General features: G+C 38.3%; 1 protein-coding gene across 2 annotated transcripts in view; it reads right to left on the reverse strand.

Annotated features, from left to right (window-relative positions):
* Nucleotides 1-3234: 3234 nt before the first annotated feature.
* B4GALT6 (beta-1,4-galactosyltransferase 6) overlaps nucleotides 3235-23590 on the reverse strand; it is a 68086-nt gene continuing 47730 nt past the window's right edge. For both annotated transcript variants that reach the window (XM_043558536.1, XM_043558537.1), the window contains 5 exons: nucleotides 17367-17483; nucleotides 11911-12098; nucleotides 8469-8591; nucleotides 7673-7774; nucleotides 3235-6638 (listed from right to left, as the gene is read on the reverse strand). In XM_043558536.1, coding sequence (XP_043414471.1) covers nucleotides 6491-6638; nucleotides 7673-7774; nucleotides 8469-8591; nucleotides 11911-12098; nucleotides 17367-17483 — 678 coding nt within the window. In that variant the 3' untranslated portion in view covers nucleotides 3235-6490. The remainder of the gene's footprint in view (nucleotides 6639-7672; nucleotides 7775-8468; nucleotides 8592-11910; nucleotides 12099-17366; nucleotides 17484-23590) is intronic.

Here is a 23590-nt window from a genome sequence, read left to right on the forward strand (position 1 = left end):
AGGCCGGGCAGGTGGGAGTTTTCACAGGCAGCTGGGGAATGAAAAGGGTGCAAGAGGGATGAGAAGTGAGGTGTCGGTCCTAGAGAGGCAAGCGGAAGATAGGTCATCTTAAGGCCTTACATGACAAACAGAAATATTTGGACTGTTTCCCGTAGGCAATGGGGAGCCACTGAAAGACTTAAAGCAAGGTAGTATTTTGAAAGACACAATTTTTGTGGCAATATTTTAGACAGATTCAAAACAGGCGTACCTTTGCAGTAAGACAAGACTGGGGAGGATCCAGGCAATGGTTGCAGAAACAAAAGACCATATAGATTCCAGAGAGACTTCAAAGGTGGAGCTCACGTTGACTGTACTGAGCAGAAAGGGGAGGGTGACTCTCAGATTTGGCCTTGAGTTACGAAGTGGATGGGAAAACAAGAGGAAGACTAAGTTTTGAAGGGAGATATGATAAATTCAGCTGAGGACATTTCTTTGAACAAGCAGGTAGAGATGGGTCCAAAGTTGACAATGTGGGTCAGGAGCTAAGAATTCTAAGCTGGAGATTTGACTTGAGAGTTTCCTGCATGTACTTGGGGTGACCATGAAGTTGAAGCTCTGCAAGTGTAGAGATCACATGCTTTATGTGGCTGCTTAAACTTATCTAAAATTTGGGGTGCCTGGGTGGCTAAGTCGGTTAAGCATCCAACTTCATCTCAGGTCATGATCTCATGGTCCGTGGGTTCAAGCCCCGGGTCGGGCTCTGTGCTGACAGCTCTGAACCTGGAGCCTGCTTCGGATTCTGTCTCCCTCTCTCTCTGTTCCTCCCCCATTCACACTCTGTCTCTCTCTCTCTTTAAAAAATAAAGATTAAAAAAAAATTTGTTTTTAAACATATAACATTGCACAAAATTAAACATCTGGTTCCTTGCTCACACTAGACACATTTCATGTGCTTAACAGCCACATGTGGCTAGTGGCCGTACTGGACAGCATGGTCACAGAACATTTCCATCATCATATAACATACTACTAGACAGGGCTAGTCAGTGGTCCTAGAAAGTGTTACTGACCAAAGAGGGGAGAAGGGAGAAAGAATGGAAGGCAGAGGAAGAAGAGTCTTCTGAGAGCACTGGGACAAAGATAGGTGAAAAAGCCAAACCCCAAAGCCAAGGTAGAAGAGAAAAAGCAGTACAGGCCCACGTGGACATGTAACTTCTTCAGTAGCAATACCGAGAGAAGCTTCAAGTTACTGAATGACTTCCATAAGAGAAGTATCGTAATAGGTGATTTCCACATCAGCTACTTAAATCACACAACCCTCTGAGGAAACAGAGCCTGATTCCCATATGCTGTATTTATTCTCATGACTATTACTGCTAAAATTTAATTGTGGCCCTTTGCCAGTTTTACTTATTGTTTACATACATTGTCATGTAGAAGGTAATCACTGACTTCATTTCCTAGTAGAATCAAAGAACACAGTTTATCACTCCTAGAATATGATCCAAGAGGGGCACCTAGGTGGCTCGTTGGTTAAACGGCCGAGTCTTGGTTTTGACTCAGGTCATGATCTCACAGTTCGTGGGTTTAAGCCCCACTGCACTGACAGTACAGAGCCTGCTTGGAATTCTCTCCCTCTCTCTCTGCCCTTCCCCGACTCATGCTCTGCCTCTCTCAAAATAAATAAGTTAATTAATTAAAAAAAATACATATGATCCAAGACAATTTGCATGAAAGAAAAGCTTGTTAGCCTTGAGCTGAAAACTGGCTTAATTTAAGCCAAGTTTTTGCTCAGCATGTCAGGCGCTGTGCTAAGTGCTCGGTTAGGATTGGCTCATTGGATCTCTCCAGCAATCCTCGGGTAGTTCCTATGATCCTCAACTGCAAGATCAGGAAATTGAAGACAACAGGGATTTAAAATTTTGCTAAAATTTCACAGCTAATAATAGGAGATCTCTGAATTCACACTCAGGTCAATCTGATTCCAGAGTCTTTGCTAATACAGTCCTATGAAAAAGTTAACCACAAATCCTCAAGATCAATTGTAGACAATTATCTCAACTACCCTTCTGAAGCACGGGGTTTACTGCTAAGAAATATTCTGTGCCTTGGGAAAAGTTTCTCCTACACAGATACTCTATTGGCCTAACCCTGCATTAGGGAACACAAAACCAACACTTACAGAGGACACAATTGAGCACCTCATTTGCCAGTATGTAGGTTTTTCAGTTGTTTCCATATCGATTTTACCCACGGAAGACACTAAATTCCATGAGCGTAGGTAATGTCTGCTATTTCTTAGAGAGCCTCCAGAGCATACCGTTCAACTGATGGACTTAGGAAGATTAAATAAGCAATTGAATTCAGGCCCATGAAAATATAAGAATGTGCTAAGAAACATACACTGAGTGCCTGGGTGGCTCAGTCGGTTAAGCGGTCGACTTCAGCTCAGGTCACAATCTCGAGGTCCGTGAGTTCGAGCCCCGTGTCAGGCTCTGAGCTGATGGCTCAGAGCCTGGAGCCTGTTTCCGATTCTGTGTCTCCCTCTCTCTCTGCCCCTCCCCCATTCATGCTCTGTCTCTCTCTGTCCCAAAAATAAATAAACATTGAAAAAAAAAATTAAAAAAAAAATTAAAAAAAAATATTAATCTTGATACAATAGATTACTAACTGTACTGATGAAAAATATTTATTTTTTTTATTATTTTTTTTCCAACTTTTATTTATTTTTGAGATAGAGAAAGAGCCTGAACAGGGGAGGGTCAGAGAGAGGGAGACACAGATTCTGAAGCAGGCTCCAGGCTCTGGGCTGTCAGCACAGAGCCCGACGTGGGGCTTGAACTCACGGACCTCGAGATTGTGACCTGAGCTGAAGTCAGATACTTACCTGACCGAGCCACCCAGGCGCCCCTGACGAAAAACATTTAAATATCGATGTGTCTTTTCTGCGTTAAAGGCTATGAGGAGATCACTAAATGTTTAACTAAAACTGTTCCAAAGGCAGACACTGTGGTCACTTCATGCTTCTGTTGCAATCCCAGTGCAACCAAGGTATTTATCAACAATTCACCTTAAATTTAGGAAAACTAACACAACAACAACCCTAGAAAACCCCCAAAAAGTTCCTGAGCGAAAATAACTACAGTGTCACACGAAGTCTTTAGAACATTGTATTTCATAAAAGACAATGATAAAAAAGTACAAACATTTCCATGAGAAGCAAAAAAAAAAAAAAAAAAAAAAAAATGAGAGTACAAGAAATTACTAGCATTTATTTCAGTGCATTTATGTAGAAGCCTTTCAGATCTAATAAATAAAATGATCTTAAGTACACTTCCTCTTTCAGATAAACCACACTGGCCATTTTAGATCTCTCAGTTGGCATACTTGCAAATACAAGGCAATAAATCCAGAGTGCTAATATTTGTCTAACGAGTACATACAGAAATACAACAGATACAAGGAAAGGCCAAATAAAATGACACAAAATCTGCTTTCACTTGTAGGAAGCCTCCGAAAGAAGGAGAATTTTGTATTGGTCATTTTTCCATTTTATTTTAAAATGGGTAGCAGTATTTTGGTTGGAAAGGGAATCTAAGCAAGTTTCTGATGCATAATCACGTGTTTGCATAACACTGTAAGTTTTCTTATTGAACACCTTTTCGCAAAATACAAATTTAAATGTAGATTTAAAAAAATACTCATGTGTACACTTTTCCATCTCTTTTCTACCAACAGATCCATTAATCATTACTTCTCTCTGGAGTTGAAAGGCACTATGTAACTTTTCCAGTAGTGCCATAGGGACCTTGTAAGAGTGCCATGTCTACGTACATAAGTTTCTTGACTTTGAAACTAAGAAATACAACCGATAAGTTATCAGAGGATGTCTTCATAATTTTCGAAAGGTTTCAACTTGCTTGATTGGATGTGTTCAGAAATAAAATATGTTTTCTGTAGACATACCTCACGCTGACAGAGCAGGCGATCAATACATGTTCACTAATAAATCCACCAAATGTAACGACAGAGAATTTGCATTTGCAATGGACTTGTTAATTTTTATGGAATAGGTTTATTTTCATAAAATAAATATAATTGAGCAAAGTGTATATATCACTCTTACAGAAACACATAAAAGTCATTCTTTATAGGCAAAAATCAATTTTTGGTGTGCGCTTAAAAAGCAAAACAAAACAAAACAAAAAGGAAACGGAAAAGACAGAAAGGAAACTAATGAGATGATTTTCACAGGATGACATAGCATATTCAAAACTGAAGAAAGCTAAGTAATATGGCTCATTCATGAAACAAAAATTGCTATTAGACTTCCAAGAAAATAAGGCAGATACTAGTAGAACTGAGTGCTCCTGAAACTGTGGAGTGTGTATCAAAATGAAGATTCCAAAATGTGGGCAGCTTCACTTTCAAAAGCAAAATATATGTTTTACATATAAGACTCAGAAACAGCCCTAATTTTCCCCACAATTAAAATATGTAAGTATTAAAAAAATATTTAAGTATTATTGGATTAATTATGCTCCTATGCCCCTACTATCTTGTTAGTGATTACAAATGTTAACATTCCCAACCGTCTTGCATTTGACCAAATTAAACAAACTGCGTTGGCTATGAGACCAAAACGAACAGATACACAAATTAAGAACAAATCTCTTATTTTTTGGAAGGTTCGATTTTTTTGTTATTTTGAGTACCACCAAAAAAAAAGGAAGGCAAATATTTTGGAAATAATTCTAAGAAATAAATATGGAAAATTCTGTTTGGTATCATAAAGGGAGAGCAATCCATTTTTTCAAAGTATAAGAAATTCAATTATTTTATGATTTGGTTTGTGGTCATTTGTATTGCCAATATTACCATAAAAAAATAACACTTCACAATTAAACTTAAAGCTGAGATAAATAACTTTGTTTCTGTTTTAGGGGAACAATCCATGAGGCAAATGTTATCCCAACACCCCTCATAAATAGATTTCTTTTGTTCTTCATTGTTTTGCAGACTCACTTAAGAGATGCATAATTTTTTGTCTTAAATTTCTGAAAATGTTAAGATTTTGTAGACTCTTTGGTTGACTACAGTGGATAATTTTCAAAGTAAGGATACAGTTTGGTTTGCCATGAAAACTTCACCCAACTTTAAAATAAAGCAATACACTGGATGTCAGATAATAAGACCTGTTCTCAGAGCAGTGTCCTATAATGTCACCGCGTTTAAATAACTGATTCTGTATTTTAAAATAATTCTATTAAATTATGCTTTCAGTGAGGCAATTTTAAGAATACCAGAAATGTAATTTCTTAAAAGTGAAAAAAATATATAGTTCTAATAAAACTGGCCGGCATTAAAGGTTCCCTTCAAAACTTGAAATTCTGAGTCCCAGAATTAAACTTAAAATTTGTTTTCATCTACTAAGCATTTATCTTCATAAAAATAGAACATTTAATTTCTTATCTAATAGTATAATTCATTTGTATATTATAAGTACTACTGGGTTTTCCATAGCTCATTCTTTAAAAAAAAATCATTTTGATTTTTTTTTTAATGAAAATTGTTTTTTGGCTCTTCTGAACTAGAAATAATAAAAGTGCTGTTCACTATGAATTAAAAAAAAAATACAATGTACAAACACACACAACCTTGGGAACATTTTTTGAGGCACAAAATCCCTGACAATTACACCAAAGATACATGAAAGACAGTTAACATAAAGAGGTCCTTTATATCGTGTTACATCACAACGTTTACGATTTTCTTGGTAATACTCATGCAATGTGCATAAACAATATGGCTGTGACTTAGCAAAATCTGACGAGATTGCAAGCCAAGGAAAAAAACAGGTAATCCTGGTAGGAAGAAGAGCTGTTTAACTCCTTTCTTCTTATCCTTTAGAACCCTAAGAAAGCTGTGACTTCCACACAAGAGGCTGAAGGTCTAAAGCTCAAAACTAGTATAACCACTTACTGTATTAGTTGGCTGTCAATTATTGACAGTTCCTTCATTTTACACAAGGGTTAACCTTTGTTTAGTGACATAAATTTGCATTGTTTTTTTCCATGCAAATAAAAATGTCTAGAAAAGTCCAATAAAGGCATGACCAATTACATGCAAAACTGCAACACATCTTTTTCAACAATTTGAACACATTAATTTACATCACATATATACAAAACATGTTTAAACAGAAATAAAGCATTCTCTTGAATTAAATTATATATGTTAGTATAAAAATTTTCTCTTTGTAGGGAGGCCCTCTTAACTTCCAGACTTCCGCAACGGCACTGAGTCTCCGCAGTGCTTGCCGAGGGCGAGTATCTCAGAGTCCAGGATGGGTGATGGCATATAATCTCACACCGTAAACACTAAGGACAGCTGGCTCTTCTCACGGATCAGGGCACTGTGACACGTCCATTCACTGACCTCCATTTAGAATATACTCCAAGTCTGTGATCAGCACTGTGGTCTAGCTTTGCCAGGACAGCTACTTCTTTTAATACTCTTCAATTGGAGCTAACTCTGGCATGAGGTTTACAGATATGTTTGTATACAACCTATCAACCAGTATTTTTGGCGTATATATTAAATTGTTCAACCCATCGATGTACTGACGCTCTTTTGAATACCTCAGTAATTTATACCTACAGTGTTAGAGAAGAAAATGAAAAATAACGGCAACATGTTTAAAAAGAAAAAACTGCTGATGAATATCCTCAAGGTCATTCTTGTAATTACAGTGCTCAAAGCTCTGTACAATTTTAATTCTTCATGCATAGTTAAAAATCCTTCTAAACCAGAGCACCTAGGTGGTTCAGTCAGTTAAGCATCTGGCTCTTCGTTTCGGCTCAGGTCATGATCTCATGGCTTCACGGGTTTGAGCCCCACATCGGGCTCTGTGCTGGTAGGTAGCATGGAGCCTGCTGCTTGGGATTCTTTCTCCCTCACTCTTTGCCCCTCCCCCACTTGTGCTCTCTCTCAAAATAAATAAATAAACTTAAAAAAAAACATTCTAAACCATTCTAAATTAGCATTTTTACTAGCTTTAAAATGCCTCCTGAAAAAATTATTTTGCACACTTACAACTTAGACATCCTTAAGAAATAAAATATTTTATGTTAACGCTTTATGAAGTAATATGTTTTATGTTAAGGAAACACTTTTTATTTTTATTTTTCTTTAATGTTTATTTATTTTTGAGAGACAGAGAGTGTGAGCGGGAGAGGGGCAGAGACAGAAGGAGACACCGAATCTGAAGCAGGCTCCAGGCTCCGAGCTGTCAGCACAGACCTCGATACGGGGCTCAAACCCACAGACCGGGAGATCATGACTTCAGCTGAAGTTGGACGTTTAACTGACTGAGCCACCCAGGCGCCTCCAGGAAACAGTTTTTATATAAATGGTAACCTGGGCTTTTTAATATAACATAAATACATATGTATATCTCTTTTCTTTATATAAAGAAAAATAACATCAACAGACAAGTCCCTGGAGAAGATTTTTCTCATTAATATAACATAAATACATATGTATATCTCTTTTCTTTAGATAAAGAAAAATAATATCAACAGACAATTCCCTGGAGATGTTTTTTGTGGGGTGCAATGCTTTTTTAAAAAATCTTTCATACATTAAATAATTTTGAAACTTTGTTATCTGAAAGTGATATTAAACTTACCGTCCTAAAAACTGGACTTCACCTCGATGGTGATGAGGAATAGATTTGTATTTCCCCAAGTCTCCCTCTGGTCTTGTTACATTGTATCCAGCATAGTGAACTCTATAATACATGGAAATGAAAATATCAGGGAATAAAATCTGACATAAAATTGATTACGTGAGTTCAAGTTAAAATGCAAAAGAAGGATGCCTGGGTGGCTCAATCAGTTAAGCGTTGACTCTTGATTTTGGCTCAGGTCATGATCTCACGGGTGTGAGACTGAGCCCCACATCAGGCTCCGCGCTGGGTGTGGAACTTGCTTGGGATTTGCTCTTTCCCTCTGCCCCTTCCCCACTTGTGTTCTCTCTCTCTCAAAAAAAAAAAATTAAAATGCAACAGAATGAAATCATTACAGAGTTGTCAATTTCAAAAGGCACTCTTTATTTTTCCTCCAAATTTTTATTTAAATTCCAGTTAGTTAGCATGCAGTGTAATATTAGTTTCGGGTGTAGAATTTAGTGGTTCAATACTTACATACAACACCCAGTGCTCACATCACAAGTGCCCTCCTTAATACCTATCACCTACTTCACCCACCCCCTACCCACCTCCCCTCCAGTCACCATCAGTTTGTTCTGTAAAGTGAAGACAGAAGGCATTCTTCATGCAGAAAGGGACAAACACAAAATAGGATTTAGGAACCTCAAAAATTTTCCACCCCCACAAAATCTTTCCTCAGAATGGCAAAGTGCTATTTAACTAATAAAAGGAAATTTACAGAAAACTCTATTAAGCAATTTGTACCTCAACATACCTATTCCAAAGGTCATCATCTTCTCCTCCCCATCCCCAGAAGGCATTAGGAAAACCATTGATTTTTTTAAATTGTTCCACCGTCAGTCCACTTACACCACCAAAAAACTCTTTATATGGAAGACTAAAAAGAAAGCAGAATACAGCATTCTAAAAATGAAATCAAAACAGTTTGCCATATGAAATCAAGTTTTCAGTCTTATATGTGCTTTGCAAAATACACTCTTATTTTCCATATAAACAACTGTGCTGATTAAATCACATTCTGGGAAATGTAAAGTGCACCAAGAAACAAAACATTTTTATATTCTAGTGAAGCATCTAAATGTGTGAGGTAAAATGCAAAATAAAACACTTGTGATAACTGAAATTTAATATTCAATATTGTTACCTTGTCAGACTCAAAACCCAGTGTTCAAAAATTGTATGAGATTTCCACACCAAAGTAAACTTGCTTAAATACATCAATAGTTGTTCATGAAATGTTAGATGTTGTTAAGCTAATAAAATGTCCTAAATTAATTGAACTTAATTATAAATGTGTTATTACAGAGGCTGGGATAAAAATAAATTAATAAAGACAACTCTAGCATTTAATTTTGAAATGACTAGCTGCCTGTTCTTATGATAATCATACCTGCTTGATATGATACCATAATACTCATGGGTATTTACAAATATATGCCTAATGTACTAATATATATAAATGCATATTAATATGTATGTACTAATGTACTAATATATAGATAACGTACTAATGTACTAATATATATATATAAATGACTTTATTGAGATATAGTAGACATATAACACATTATACTCATTTTAGACGTATGACAAAATGATTTCACATATGTATATACTGGAAAATGATTACCACAATAAATCTAGTTATTATCTATCACCACACATAGTTCTAAAATTCTTCATTTTCTTGTGATGAGAGCTTTTAAGATCTACTCTCTTAGCAACTTTCAAATATACAATATAGTATCATTGGCTCCAGTCACATATTTACTTATCCTACAACTGAACGTTTATGTCTTTTAACCCCCTTCAATCATTTTGCCTACCCATCCCCCCCCCCCCCACTTCTGGCACCCACCAATCTGTCCTCTGTATCTGTGAGTTTGGTTATTTTTTAGATTCCACATACAACTGAGATCATACAGTAATTGCCTTTCTCTGAGAAATGACTACCTGGTAGTTTTTAATTTGGATTTTATTTTCCTTATCTTTCTTTAACTCATATTCCAAGGAATTTGTCAAACTAAGTTGTTCGTTTACATATTGTTTTTCTGATCTCAAGGTAGCATCCTTAGACTTAGTTCTGAATAAATTCCTGTGGCCCCAAAATGCTATTGGGAAGCAGCATGCCACAGCCCCTACAGAGGCCAGGGAGGGCCAGTGAGGAAAATGTGGAGGGTCAGTAGGGAAAACACGACCATGCACAGCTTGTGTAAATCAAGATAAGGGAAATCTGGCCAGGACTATAGCAAAGCTGCCTCAGACAGAGGGAGAGGAGAGAGCAGATCTCATTTTTTGTCGGAGGGACTCTCACCTCATTCCCTGCGGGGAAGAAGTGCTGTGTGCCAGCTGAGATCTTGTGTGGCCACGGAAGAAGGGAGAAGCAGCTCCTGCATGGAACTCACTGGTTGCAGGAGAAAGCAATCTTGGCCCCACCATGGACCAAAAGCACCCAAAGACAATAAAAGCAATACTGACTCCAAAGACAATCACTGCCCCAGGAGACTGCACAGGCTCACACTTGGGAAGTAAGGATTCCATAGTTATAACACCAGTTGGGGTTCAACAGGGTCAACAGGCATTCATGGCACTGTTGTGTTTCCCATACCAGTCAGTTATTCTTCCCCAGGCTAGTGGTCTGGGAGAAACCTGAAGATCAGCAGAGAGGCAGATATAGATAAATGTGTGTGTCTGTGCATTGATCAACATGTACAAATTGGCAAGTACGTTAATTCCACTTATTGTTCTGCTTGAGTGGAAATAATCAACTGTACTATAACCAGATGGAGAAAGATTAGATAAAATGAAGGTAGAACAAATAAACAAAAGAAGAGGAAACAGAAGATCAACAAAAAAATCTAGTAGTATTTACCTCACACTGTCCAAAGGGAGAGAGTCACTAATCTGGGGGCCTGGGCTTTTCTGTCAGCAGCCGTCAGATTGTGAGCACCATTAAGGGGCAGAGATCCTTCATCAGGCTTCATCCCATGGCCTGAAGTCTACCCACTATCAGGCCTATTCCTTAATCTGCTGCCATTCTCCCTAAACTACATTCTAATCTCTACTCAAACTTCCAAGATACCCTACTAACCGTGGGGTTAGTCTAGGTAGATCTGAGGATCATATTACATTAAAAGTTAATGTTTTCAAGTAAGAACAATCAATTTAAAATTTTTAGTTTATATGATCTATATAATGTTTTTTAGTGAAAATCAGTTACTCTGGATCTAATTTGACTGTATTGGGCTAACCAAAACTGAGTTTCCAACAACCAGATCCTGAACCTGGATGATCTTCCCCAAGCCCATGGTAATGTTGGACTTGGAGTTCAGACACTGCAATAGTAAGGAAAAGGTTTTTTAATAATGACAAGCAAAAAAAAAAAAAAAAGGCATTCATTTCCTATCCTAGTGCTGATTAACCTAGTCATGTCCAGGAGACTGTCTGCCTTCTCTAGTGTGCAGGTTGAGGAGCAGGCAAAACTGTGATGTAGGAACCATCTGCCCTGCTCTAGGCTGCCTGTCTTCTCTCCACTTCCATCAGCCAGGAAAACTGTGATGACGTAAATGCTTCTGTGTCAATTTCAGTTACTATCAGCGCCGATGACTTTTCATTTCAAGGTACATGAAGTCAGAGAGAGAGAAAAAACCCACCATAAAAACCCTGCCTTCTACTATTAAAGGCAAGACAAAAACCCAGAATTTAGAAAGAGAATGACACACTGCAGAGAAAGGGCCTTCCCTGCACTAAAACAAACCACGGGAAAAGCGGAAGCAGAAGGGAGCCATCATGTGCTATGTGCACCTAAGCAGGGCAGGCCCAACATCCGTGATCTCACACCGCCCTAGGGAAGGGCTGACTCCAAGAAACAAGAACACCAGTAGCAGAGGTATGGGAAACTAACCAAGTCCTATCACCGCTAAATGGGGAACCAAAAGTTAAGTCCACATTTGCTTGATGTAGAACTCAGGTTTCTCTCTCCCACCACCCCACATGCAAACTTCTGAGTGAGGAAGCACCCAGAGGGCAGGCAAGTGACTCTATATCCTGGCTCCCTGTGAGGACGAAGTGGAGTTAAAGACACTCTTTAGGCTTCTGAGCCCTCTCAGATCCAGGCACAGTAACAGAACTCCCCCGTCAATGATATGACTTTGTAAGTCTACTGTATGGCATCAGGAGGACTGCGTATTACTCACATATACATGTATTTATCCAGCTTTGCTGCAAAATGACGCGGCATTTCTCCACAACCGTAATAGTTTCGGTCATTTTCGGGTAGATGATCCACATCGTGGAAGATTACGCAGTCCCAGACACTGTCTTTCATGGCCTCTTTGAAGCCCACATTGAAGAGCATCGCACGGTTAAAAGGCTGTGTGCCGGTCTTTGCAGAGAAAAACACAAATACGGTCAGCCTTTGTCATCTGGCTTTTTTCTAACTTGTTGATTCAGGGTGAGATAGTAATTTTAAATACATCCAAATCAACTACATAAAATGAAATATTTCAGGATCTTCAAATATGCAGATACACTATGTTCTTTCGTGCTTTGGTTCAGAGAAGAAAACACTGTTGTTATCTAGTGTACTGTCAGATCACCAGATTTACAGAATGATGTAATTCATCTTTCTGTTTTACTCCAAATATATCAGAATATAGATCATTTATGACAAGGGGAAAAAAAGCCATGAAAAATAATACAGGTTCTATTTTTTAGTGAAGTTTTCCATGTGTGTCAAGTCTAAGAGAAGCAGGAAATGAACTGTGACTCGGCATGCAGTAGCCCTTCTGTTCTAGAACAAGGCCAAAGAGAGCTAAGTCTCTATTGTTAATGCTTACAATAAAGACACAGACATATTCAGAGACGAAAACAATCGGAACTTATTACACGAAACCCAACTTCTTTATTACAACCATTTTCTTTTATTATTAAGAAAAGTATATTAAAGTTCCCAGGCAACAACCACTTTCTGTTTTTATTATTCTTGCTTATGATAAAGACCAAGAGCACTTTAAGGGACAAGAAAATGGGAACTCATTACACAGAACCCAACTTCTTACAGAATAACCACTTCCCCTTTATTTACGAGGAAAGTTTTATTAAGGTGCATCGGCAGTAAAAAGTTTCATTCTACATCTGAGGAAAATTAAAGAGCAATTATCCATGCCTTAGCAATATTTCTCAAAATCATTTCCAAAGACAGCAAAAAAGGACAATGACAGGAGCAAATGAGACACACAACATGGTCACCACCAGAGTGCTGCCTCAGGAGTGAGAAATGATGAATTTTTAGTCCCGAGTCCCACACTAACTTGAGGTAACAGAAATCCCTTTACTTTTTACAGCTTCCTTCTTCACCAATGAAAAGGAGAGAACATACAGGAAAGGGAATTAAATTATAAGGTCATTACTGGCACATCAACATCAGCTTGAACAAACTCCTTTCCTTCAAGGTTTTAAAATTTTGTTTTTATTAAATGTGGACATAATATTCAATAGCTTATCATAAAAATAAGTTCATCTTCCAAAAGTAAAGCATTTCCCCTGCTCTAGTAGTTTATACTAGTACTTTTCTCCATATTGCAAGGTAATAAGAGTTCTGATGTTTCCCTGCTTCGTTAACTTTAGACGCCGTCCACTGACTTCGTACCGTGGTCATTGAAGATTCACACCACCACGCTCACTGCCCCTCCATCCATTTTTCCAATGTAGTTACATAATAATTTTTGGTAAAAGCAATAGTATCTGCATTATTAGGACTGCATAAATATTTCTGGAGTGTTGAGTGAATTAGGATTCCACTTTCTTTTTCAAACTGGGATTAATGACCGTCTTCTGTTTTCTTAGTTTTCTATGTAACTATTATTACTCTGTACAAAAACCTCAATAGATATGTCCTCTACTTATTAGTAATTGATGTAGTTCAAACACATCAAGTCACCTATCAATTCCTTCTCCACCCCCTCAAGCCCGACTCCAGCTCCCGCTGCCCTTGATTCTTGCTCCAGTTTGGACTGGTCTGACAACATGTGACTCTCATCCTAGGACTTTGTTCCCTACATCACCCGTTTTGATTTGGCTTTCTCTATTTGCTAAGGCACACCCTTCAACAGCTTCCTAAGTAAGGGTGCATGAAAAAAAAAAAATATATATATATATAGTCAATGAATGCTTGAAAATGCCATCCGTCTACCCTCACACCTGATTGATGTATGGGCTAGGTAAAAACTTCTAGGTTAAAAAATCAATTTCCCCCAGAATTATAAAGTCATGGGTCAACAATCTTCTAGCTATCAGTGTTACCAACAAGATTCATAATCACTGGTAATTTTACCTATAGAACCTTCTGGATATCTTGTCTTTTTAATTTGTATTCTAAAATTTTGAAATAAAATGCTTCACAGCAGGTCAGTATTTTATTTGCATACACATGTGAGCCCCTTTAATCCAAAGACATGTCTTTCCTTCTGGGAAATTTTCTTGTATTATTTCTTTGGTCATTTTCTTCCCAGTCCCTCCCCAATTTTTTTCGTGCTCTATTTTTCCAGAACTCTGCTCAGCAAGTCTGCCACCAAGTGTGAATAGGGAATGCCAACGGCACTGCACCGGCGCCTCATCTCTGCTCCAGGACGTCTGGGCCTCAGCTGGGGGACCCACTTCCAAGGTGGCTCACTCCCCCAGCCGGCAAGTTGCTGCTGCCAAGATGATGTGGTTTCCTCTCCACAGGGCTGTTCGAGTGTCCTCATGACCTGGTAGCTGGCTTCCCTGAGAAAGTAATCCAAGAGACCAAGGCAGAAGCAGCAAGGTCTTTTATGACCTGCCCTCAAAAGCCACATGCTGTCCTTCTGCAGCTTGGTTGCCCACGCAAGTCAGCCCGTATTCGCTGGAGACCACTCAGGGGCCCAGTTACACAGAGGCAAAATCCCTGCGGGCCATCTTGGAAGTGGTTACCCCCGTGACATTCTGTCCTGATTGATCTTCTTAACTTCTTATGTTTTAGTTCTATTTTAGGAGTTATTTTCTTAGTGATCTTGCAGCATTCTACGTTTTGTTTTAATAATGACATTTTCTTTTACAGTAACTTCCTTATTCTGACTATTCTTCATGATGTCCTATTTTTGCAGATTCATGATCTTTATTCTTTGTGGATACTGATTATGAGCTTTTGTTGTTCTTTGAAGATTTTATCTGTTTCCTTCACTGTCTCTATTATCTACTCTCCCTCTTGTTGGATCGTATTCCTGCCTGGAATCCACTCCCCATTATTCTAGTCAGGGCTGCCCCAACTTCACCTCCTCTGAGAGGCCTTCCCTGAACACTCTATACAAAAGAACACGTGTCCATGCCCTTACTGCTCTCTTTGCCCTGATCTTTAGCCCCGAGCACCACCTGCCACATCATGAACGATTCACTGCCCATCTCTCCTCACCAGAACGAGGGGCCTTGCCTTGGTTTGTTCCCTGCTGTATCCCTGTTGTTGAATGAATGAAAGGGCTTCATGGAGGTGATAAAGCGATGAGCTGGCCTTTTCCTTTGGAGATGTCTAAGTACAACATCAGGCATCTCCTTTCTGAGGCTAATCTATTTCTCTAATAAAGACACAAGTTATGCTCTGTTGTCAGCTGGAGGGGCTGGGGGGGATTCATTTCTGAATCCCCTGCTGGCTTCAAAAACCCCAGACAGAGAAAAGGCCTGAGGATCCCCAGGGTCCGTATGCAGACTCACTCAACCCCTCCTGCTTCGAGGCCCCACAGCCTGGCTGTGCTGGCACAGTCAGGACTTTGGTGTGGTTTCTCCACAGGATAAACTTTCATTTCTTACAAGACACAACAATCACCTGGCAGCACGAGCAAAGATGAGGAACTGGGAATGTGACTGTTTTGTAATCAAACTTTTTAAATCAATCCCGTGACTCTATGGCCAGTGCTACGGTCCGTCTGTGACATCTCTCAAGTGCCGGGACCTGCAGGAGCTTGTCCAGCAGACTGCCTCCATTCTTGTCACAATCACCCTCAACAAGCATGGGGCTTCGAACATCCCCTGCTTTGCTAAGGGAGTCATCAGTGCTCCATCTACTCCCCGACTTCCAGAAATGTGTTGAAATCTCTTGATGACCATCACTTTGTCCTTCTGGTTTAAAACCTTTTTTTCTTTCACTCTCATTTTTGGTGTTTGGAAAGGAGAAGTGGTAAATATGTGTATAACCTCCCACGTTTAACTGAAGTTCTGAGCCGAACTTCAACTGCTTAGCACTTCTGGGCACCAGTCCAGCAGAAAAGCCACTCTTCTATTTCATATGTGGTAAAGATGTTACTACCTCAAAACCACCCACTATCAACTACATGGGCCTGAATTAATATCGATCAAGGCTGAGACTTAGACTTAAGAAGTTTATAAAATATGGATCTTAGCTGCTTTGCAAAGGTTGCTCTATCACACACACAAAATAATTCAGTGGTTCTGAACTCTCGGAAGAATATCCCTTTACAAACACTGACACTGTGCCCTCTTCGATAGCTCAGCTGGGAGAGTGGAGGACCATGAAAACACGGATGCAGACGTCTCACCTCCCAACACATTAAGGAGACTGAAATTTCAATAAAGGAAACTAGCAGTTGGTAAAACTGACCTAGAAGTTTTTACTTATGGCTATCCTGAAAGTAGCTAGAAATTGTGATTTGTTATCAGGTAAAAAAAAAAAAAATCCATTTTCATAGTACAGGTTGTTACATTAAAAAGTACAGAGATGTACTATATGCATTATCATATGCACAGGAACAAACCTGACGGGGTAATTTACATACAGGGAAGTGTAAATTCTAATAAATAGCAAGCATTCACAGGGGTAAAAATAGAGGCAAAAAGCTAAGAACAGATCTAAAATAAGCCACAAAGGAGCTGGAAAAACATACTAAATATAATAACCTTAGGAACAAAACTTGAATATTTTCCACACGAAATACCCATAAGCATCTAATAATATAAGCTAGGTCACTTTATGTCTACTGATAAATAAGGAAATACAGTTTTAGTCAGGTTTAGTGTGAGTAAAAAGAAGGAGTATCAGGATAAAATGAGGTTATCAATATCAAGCCCAAAGTAGCCAAATTACAATATATTTGAAATTTTATTAACAAATTTGTATTAACAAAATACACATGTTAGAAATGCTACATAGAAATCACTGATAAAATTCAGCAAATGCCCTAGTGTTTGGGAGGTGGGGTGGGGGAAAGATAAGTTAAGAAATCCAAGATGATACCTTAATATAAAACTAGGTAATGACAGGAATGGAAAAAAACAAAAGTATGGCAAATATCTCCAAAGGGTTCAAATAAGACTGAAAGAAATTGTATATATGGAATACTGAGACATGAAGAATATTCATGGAGAAAAAATTAGCTGATAATATGAAAAATAATTCAAGAACAACATTTCACCTTAATAGGTAAGACGTGATGATTAAAAATGATAGGAGCATATCAACTGATAAATGGATTAACAAAATGTGGCATATATAATACGCTTAATCCCAAATGAGATTTTACCAAGATATAAAACCAAAGATTCACCCTAAACTAAACATTTTTAATCCCACCGTATCGAAGAGTTCAAGTTCCACTATACTTACCATTCTGAAAAATATTCTCACCTGTTCAATGACATAAAAGGCAAATTCCAGCCTCTGTTTCTGGAGCATTGGAATCAGATGCAAGAAAAAAATTGGGAGATGTTCATGGCGATTCCGGAAAGGAATGAGAACTGCCACCTTAAAAACAAAATAGTCACATATGTAGATAAATATTGCACAGCAAGCCCTGGAGGTAAAGATAAAAACTGATCCTTAAAAATTTCTGAAAATTTTAAAGTTAAACCTTCATAGATTTTCTCACTAGAGATCCAACAGTGAGAAAAAACAGACCCAGCCTTTGCCTTTGTTCCATTTCCAGTCTTGTGAACCTGGAAGGTGTAAGTGGGTTCTGAGGGCCATTCCTTACATTGTGATATTTACTTATCGTATGGTCACCATGGAAGTCCTAGAAAGACTTCAAAGGCCTGATAAAATCAGGTTTGGGGACGGCAAAGACTACTGTGGAGAGTAGACTGGAGAAAGCCAAAAATCGATTCAGCGAGCTGGTTAAGCTAAGAGGTAATGGAAGCTTGAACTGAGGTGAGGGTGGAGAAGAAGAGAGGTACATGAATTTTTGGAACATGTGAGAAGTGAATTAACAGGACTGGTTTATGGATTGGATATAAGGAGGGTGGGGAAGGGATGTGTCAAGAGTAACTTCTAGGTTTTAAATTAGATCGTAAATAATAAATTCATGATTTTAAAATTGAATTTAAAAGACATTCCATTTGATTATCTACTATCTTACACATGGCTTATTCAGCCTAGAGTTATTTTTGAGAAATATAACAGATATATCATAGAAGTTTCATAATAATGTTAGTTACTTTTCATTTAATCAAAATGTAAAATTAAATTTTTGATACATTTTATGTTTTTCAGTGGTAGATAATACTGAATTTAAAATGAAATTGAGGGTTGCCTGGGTGGCGCAGTCGGTTAAGCGTCCGACTTCAACCAGGTCACGATCTCGCGGTCCGGGAGTTCGAGCCCTGTGTCAGGCTCTGGGCTGATGGCTCAGAGCCTGGAGCCTGGTTCCGATTCTGTGTCTCCCTCTCTCTCTGCTCCTCCCCCGTTCATGCTCTGTCTCTCTCTGTCCCAAAAAATAAATAAACGTTGAAAAAAAAATTTTTTTTTAAAAATAAAATAAAATGAAATTGATAGTAAAATTACATTAAAATGTTAAGCTTAACACGGGGCGCCTGGGTGGCGCAGTCGGTTAAGCGTCCGACTTCAGCCAGGTCACCATCTCGCGGTCCGTGAGTTCGAGCCCTGCGTCAGGCTCTGGGCTGATGGCTCCGAGCCTGGAGCCTGTTTCCGATTCTGTGTCTCCCTCTCTCTCTGCCCCTCCCCCATTCATGCTCTGTCTCTCTCTGTCCCCAAAATAAATAAACGTTGAAAAAAAAAAAAATTTTTTTAAAAATAAATAAATAAAATGTTAAGCTTAACAAAGAAAAAGTAATGTAAGCAGTAGAAAACAAAGAAATTCGTCCAAAGAAATGTGGTTTTTTTTACCTAATGTAAAGAACAAAAGAAAAAACACATATGGAAATTAAGTAGTTTTTTCAGTAAATCGATGTTTCTCCTAGGGGGAAAGAAAAATTATTGGGGCTCTTAAAAGCAAGACTAAAAAACACCATCTATATATAAAATAGGAATAAATGAATAATTATTAACCACCACTTACTCAAATCCTCTATTTCTTGGATCCAAGATTTGTCATACAAGCTAAATTACCCTACAATTTAGACTTTGTCCTTGAAAATGATGAAATGTTTTCTAAACATTGCTTTTCTTAGCTAAACTGGCTTTATTATAATTGTGAATTTTCTAATGCAAATTGAAATAAAAACAAATGTTTTGTACAGATTATAAATCCCCAAATCATTAGATTTTCAAAGAACATAACAGTCAAAATATATCTAATTACAGTATCTATGTGTCACTTTATATTCTGGATTTTAAAATACAGTTTAAACTGGTTATAAGAGAAAACTTTGTAGGAACATTATATCTGGGATTTACTAAAATTTCACCTATACCAAATAATTTTTACTACTGAATGAATAAATGTAAATAATTGAGAAGGCATAGGTTCAGGACCTGGTCCTATTTGTAAAATCAGGTCATGACGTTAGACACAGTCAACAGAGAATGGTAACATTTACGAATGTATTTTACATTACCAGGATAAATAGAGAAATTTTTAAATTATTAAAATAGTTTCATTTTAAAAAACCCACAAAAGATAGTTTAGCAAAACTGAAGATGTCTAAACTAGAATCACCACCACTAGTTTTCCCTAAATGCTGATGAGACAGCAGAAAAAGAGACAATGGCTGCTATGACACTGATATTTTCATGTGTGCACTATTTTATTTTCAGTGAGTTGTAAGAACTAAAGAGGTTCTGGTGCCTCTCTGCCAGCTGCACTCTTAATTCCATTCCCTTCTGGTTCACCTGTAAGGTACCTCTTGAATGTAAGGACCACAAGGTTGCTGGAGCAAGGCTAACTCACATCCAAGAGTCTGCCCACCCCCAACATGGCGGCCACTGCTCATTCTACACACATCCCACTGACTGGGGACCTGCTGGTGGGTGTCCAGTATTCATTGCTGGCATAGTCACAGAACTCCCAAAGCAACACAACTCCCAAGGCAGCTAGGGACCCCTATGTTCACTCTTAGGAGAGCAAACGACTATGAAAAGTAAAAGAAGGGGAAGAAGTCAGATGGCAAGAACAAACCCCTACCATTGGCTTTACCAGATGTGAACAGTGTGGTAACTTCTGCAGAAGTAAGGGTCAAGCTTGCCCTTCCTCATTCTGAATTTGGCCACAAGGCAGCCGCCTGTGACAATGTAAATGGGCTACAAAAGCAGTTAAGGCGAATTATTTAAAGGAAGATATTTAAAGGAAGAAGCTACTAAGTAGCTGCCGAGTCCACATTAAAGATCGTCCACATTAATTAAATACAATTATGCTGAGTGATGGGTTGAACATATAAGAATAGACAAGGTCGTAGCCTCTAAATCAGCAATTTGTTCAATGAAGCATTTAAAATATCAAGACTTGTGGGTTTTTTTCTTAACCTTACAAGGAAACTGAGAATATTATAAAAGAAAAAAACTACCAGTGTCTTGGCAAATTCAAAATAAGTAAACTGTTGTCTTAATAGCAAATAAATGGCCACATTTTAATGAGACCATTATCAAATATTTTGAACATGCCTAAAGCAAAGTTTTTATTAAAATAAAGCAAAACAGTATCTTAAAAATTCATTTGGCATGTCCCTTCTTGTGGCGGTGGAATGACATTCTCAACAGTTTACAAATTATTGTCTAGAAAATGAAGATCTCAGGGTTCTGCAATAATATATATAAGGTTTAATAACCTTTGCTTCAGGACATTTCTCACATGTGCCCTAATTTGCTGTGCGAGCCACTCTCCCATTGATGCATCTCCAGTAGCGACAGCAGACAACATCTGGTCGTTATCTTCTGCAAAACAGCACTTCATCTTCACCAATCCCTCCTCGCCACCTCTTGTTCAAGCAAAATTATCCCATTCAGCTTGCTCCCACTTTAAGCCACTAATCTTACTGAATTTATGCACCTACATTTCTTGCTTGCTTATGTGCTCTTATACTCACCATGAGATTAGCAAGAAAAGTGTTTACTACATACATTTTCCCCACTAAGTTTTTGTCCTACTTTCAAACTTCAGGCACACCACCGGCTACAGTGTCCCTAGACGACCCGGCTGCAAACTTGCCTACTTGAGGGGTGCGGTAGCTCTATGCCACTGACGAAGATGGAACACAGTACAAGTTGCTGTGCTCTCTCTTCGTCAGTGGTTTCCGGTCCATCATCCTCATCCTCCCCATTTCCAGTGTCTGCGGGAGCTTCTCAAACAGGAGGCACTTGATTAAAAAAAAAAAAAAAAATGCAGGTTCTTGTCCCTTTCCACAAATAAAATCAGAATGTCTGAGGACTAAGTTCAAGAATATTCACTTTTACCAAACACCCTGGGTAGTTCTGAAATAGATGCTAAGACTCATCTTTGAGGACTCGATATGGAACCCTGCCTCTGAGCAGACACCCACAGCAGGCAGCTGCCTGCTTCTTTAAGCCTTTAGGCTTTAGACCTCCAGTCCAGACCTCCACCTGATCCCTGCATGGAAAAGCAAGGTCACAGGTAAACACTTCACCTTTTAATGTCCAGAAAAGCATTATCATCTTCCTCTTCCAAACCCCTTTAGAAATAAGCTTGCCTGTATAAGGCCTCCAATCTGTGCTCCAACCCGTTTTTCACGGGAACCTGTAGTGTTCAAAATACCTGAGAATTGCTGAAATCACTCGGTTTCAAAGATCTCAGTTCCAATTAATTGGCCATTAATGAACTTAGTTGTTTTTTTTTTTAAAGAAAAAGAACCTCAAATATTAAGAATCAAGTTGGTAGCAGATGTTTAACATATATCTAGTAATTCCTTCTTTCCCTCTCTCTCAACTCTGTTCCAAGATTAGAATGGGACATCATTAGAATGTAAACAGGTTGGGGGCAGGGAGAGAAGGGGAATGTCCTTAATTAGTTAAACACGGCAAGTACCAGTCACCTCTGAATCATGTCCAAATTTCTTCTCATACTTTTAGCTGCATAGCTCAGAACCAGAAACTGTATTCTGAGAAGGGTTTGCATCAAGTTGAAATAACAACAGCACTACCATACGGTTCCTAAATAAAATAAGCTTATTTTTAGATCCTTGAATTAGCTTGCTCTTGGGAACTCCACTTTCAATATTGTTACCTAGTCATTCACACGGAGTTTATAGTCTACTAAAATCTTTAAATAGAACTACTTGTGTGTGATATACCTTTCTCCCGGAAAGTGAGAAGAAGAAAGCAAACCATAAAATTTTAAATCCAATGTCTGATATAGACCAATGAAGGAAGAACAAGAACACTTAATGTTCCCAATCCCAAATTACTCTACCACAGCGCACAATGCACGTCTAAGCAGTATGCTGTACCCCACCTAAACACGTCAGAAGACCAACCTCTTTGCTACCCCACAGCTGTTGAGATTAATGATGTTTTTTTCTCTTATTAGCATTCAACATACTCATCACCCAAGAAAAATAATTTATTTGCCCAGGATTTGTTTTAAAAGTAGAATTGTGTAAATTAGGTCCTATTTTGTATACAAATGTGAGAAAAATAAATCATGAAATATGAAGATTCATTTATTAACGGAGTCTGACCAGACAACTGTAAAATAAATGATTTGCCAAAATTTGTACTGGAATCCATTTAAGTAGTTTCACAACTTCTGTGAGGCAAAAAAACAAACAAACAAACAAACAAAAACCCACCCTAACATTTATTTAATAATTTAGAGCAAGGCTCTCTCTCCCTCTCCCTCTCTGCCCTTCCCCTGCTCATGCTCTCTCTTTCAAAATAAATAAATAAACTTAAAAAAAAATGTAACAAGACATTTATTTGTCTTGTAACCTCAATTCAGCAAAACTGGGTTTAGTGCTTACCTTAGACAAGATAATATAGTGTTATCTGGTGTTAGGGACGCAGATAGAAATAACACACTTCCCCAACACAAAGAGTTCAAGGCCAATTAAGTCGGAGCGCTTTTATCTACATTCTCCTTCACAGCAGTGATTTTTCTTTGTACCAAAAGACAAATATTTTAGCAAAATACTAATATTCAAAAGAGGAACTGAAAACTTTTCTCAAACTAAGGCTATATCACAATCCTCCAGGATATAACTATTGATTCAATCCTCTGTAGTTTTCACCTGAATTCTGTAAATGCTATTTCCTACTCAAACATAACCACCTTACAGGAACATATATATATATGTATGTGTGTGTGTGTATATATATATATATATATGCACCCACTCGCGAATTTCACAGTACTGTAAGCAACTCTGATTTAAATCAGGGTTTACAACTGATTTTAAACCGCAGAGGCAGACCATTCCCTTAGAGGTTTTCAAACAAAACATTAAGAAGAAGTCTGACAAGTCAAAAAGATAAAAAGCTTGTGCTCTGCCTTCTGAAACAGAGGCGAAGAACCCAAAGTTCTCCTTTTTGTGTCCCACTGTGACCTGCAAGCAGCCTCTTGAGGATGCTGAGACTCTAAGAACACCCCAGTGTGAGACCCAACTGGAAGTCACAGTTCCAGGACTCGGTAGGGCCATGCCTACAGGTGACAATGAGCATTGCGGACA

This window comes from Prionailurus bengalensis, chromosome D3 (assembly GCF_016509475.1).
Source record: "Prionailurus bengalensis isolate Pbe53 chromosome D3, Fcat_Pben_1.1_paternal_pri, whole genome shotgun sequence".
Lineage (NCBI taxonomy): Eukaryota > Metazoa > Chordata > Mammalia > Carnivora > Felidae > Prionailurus > Prionailurus bengalensis.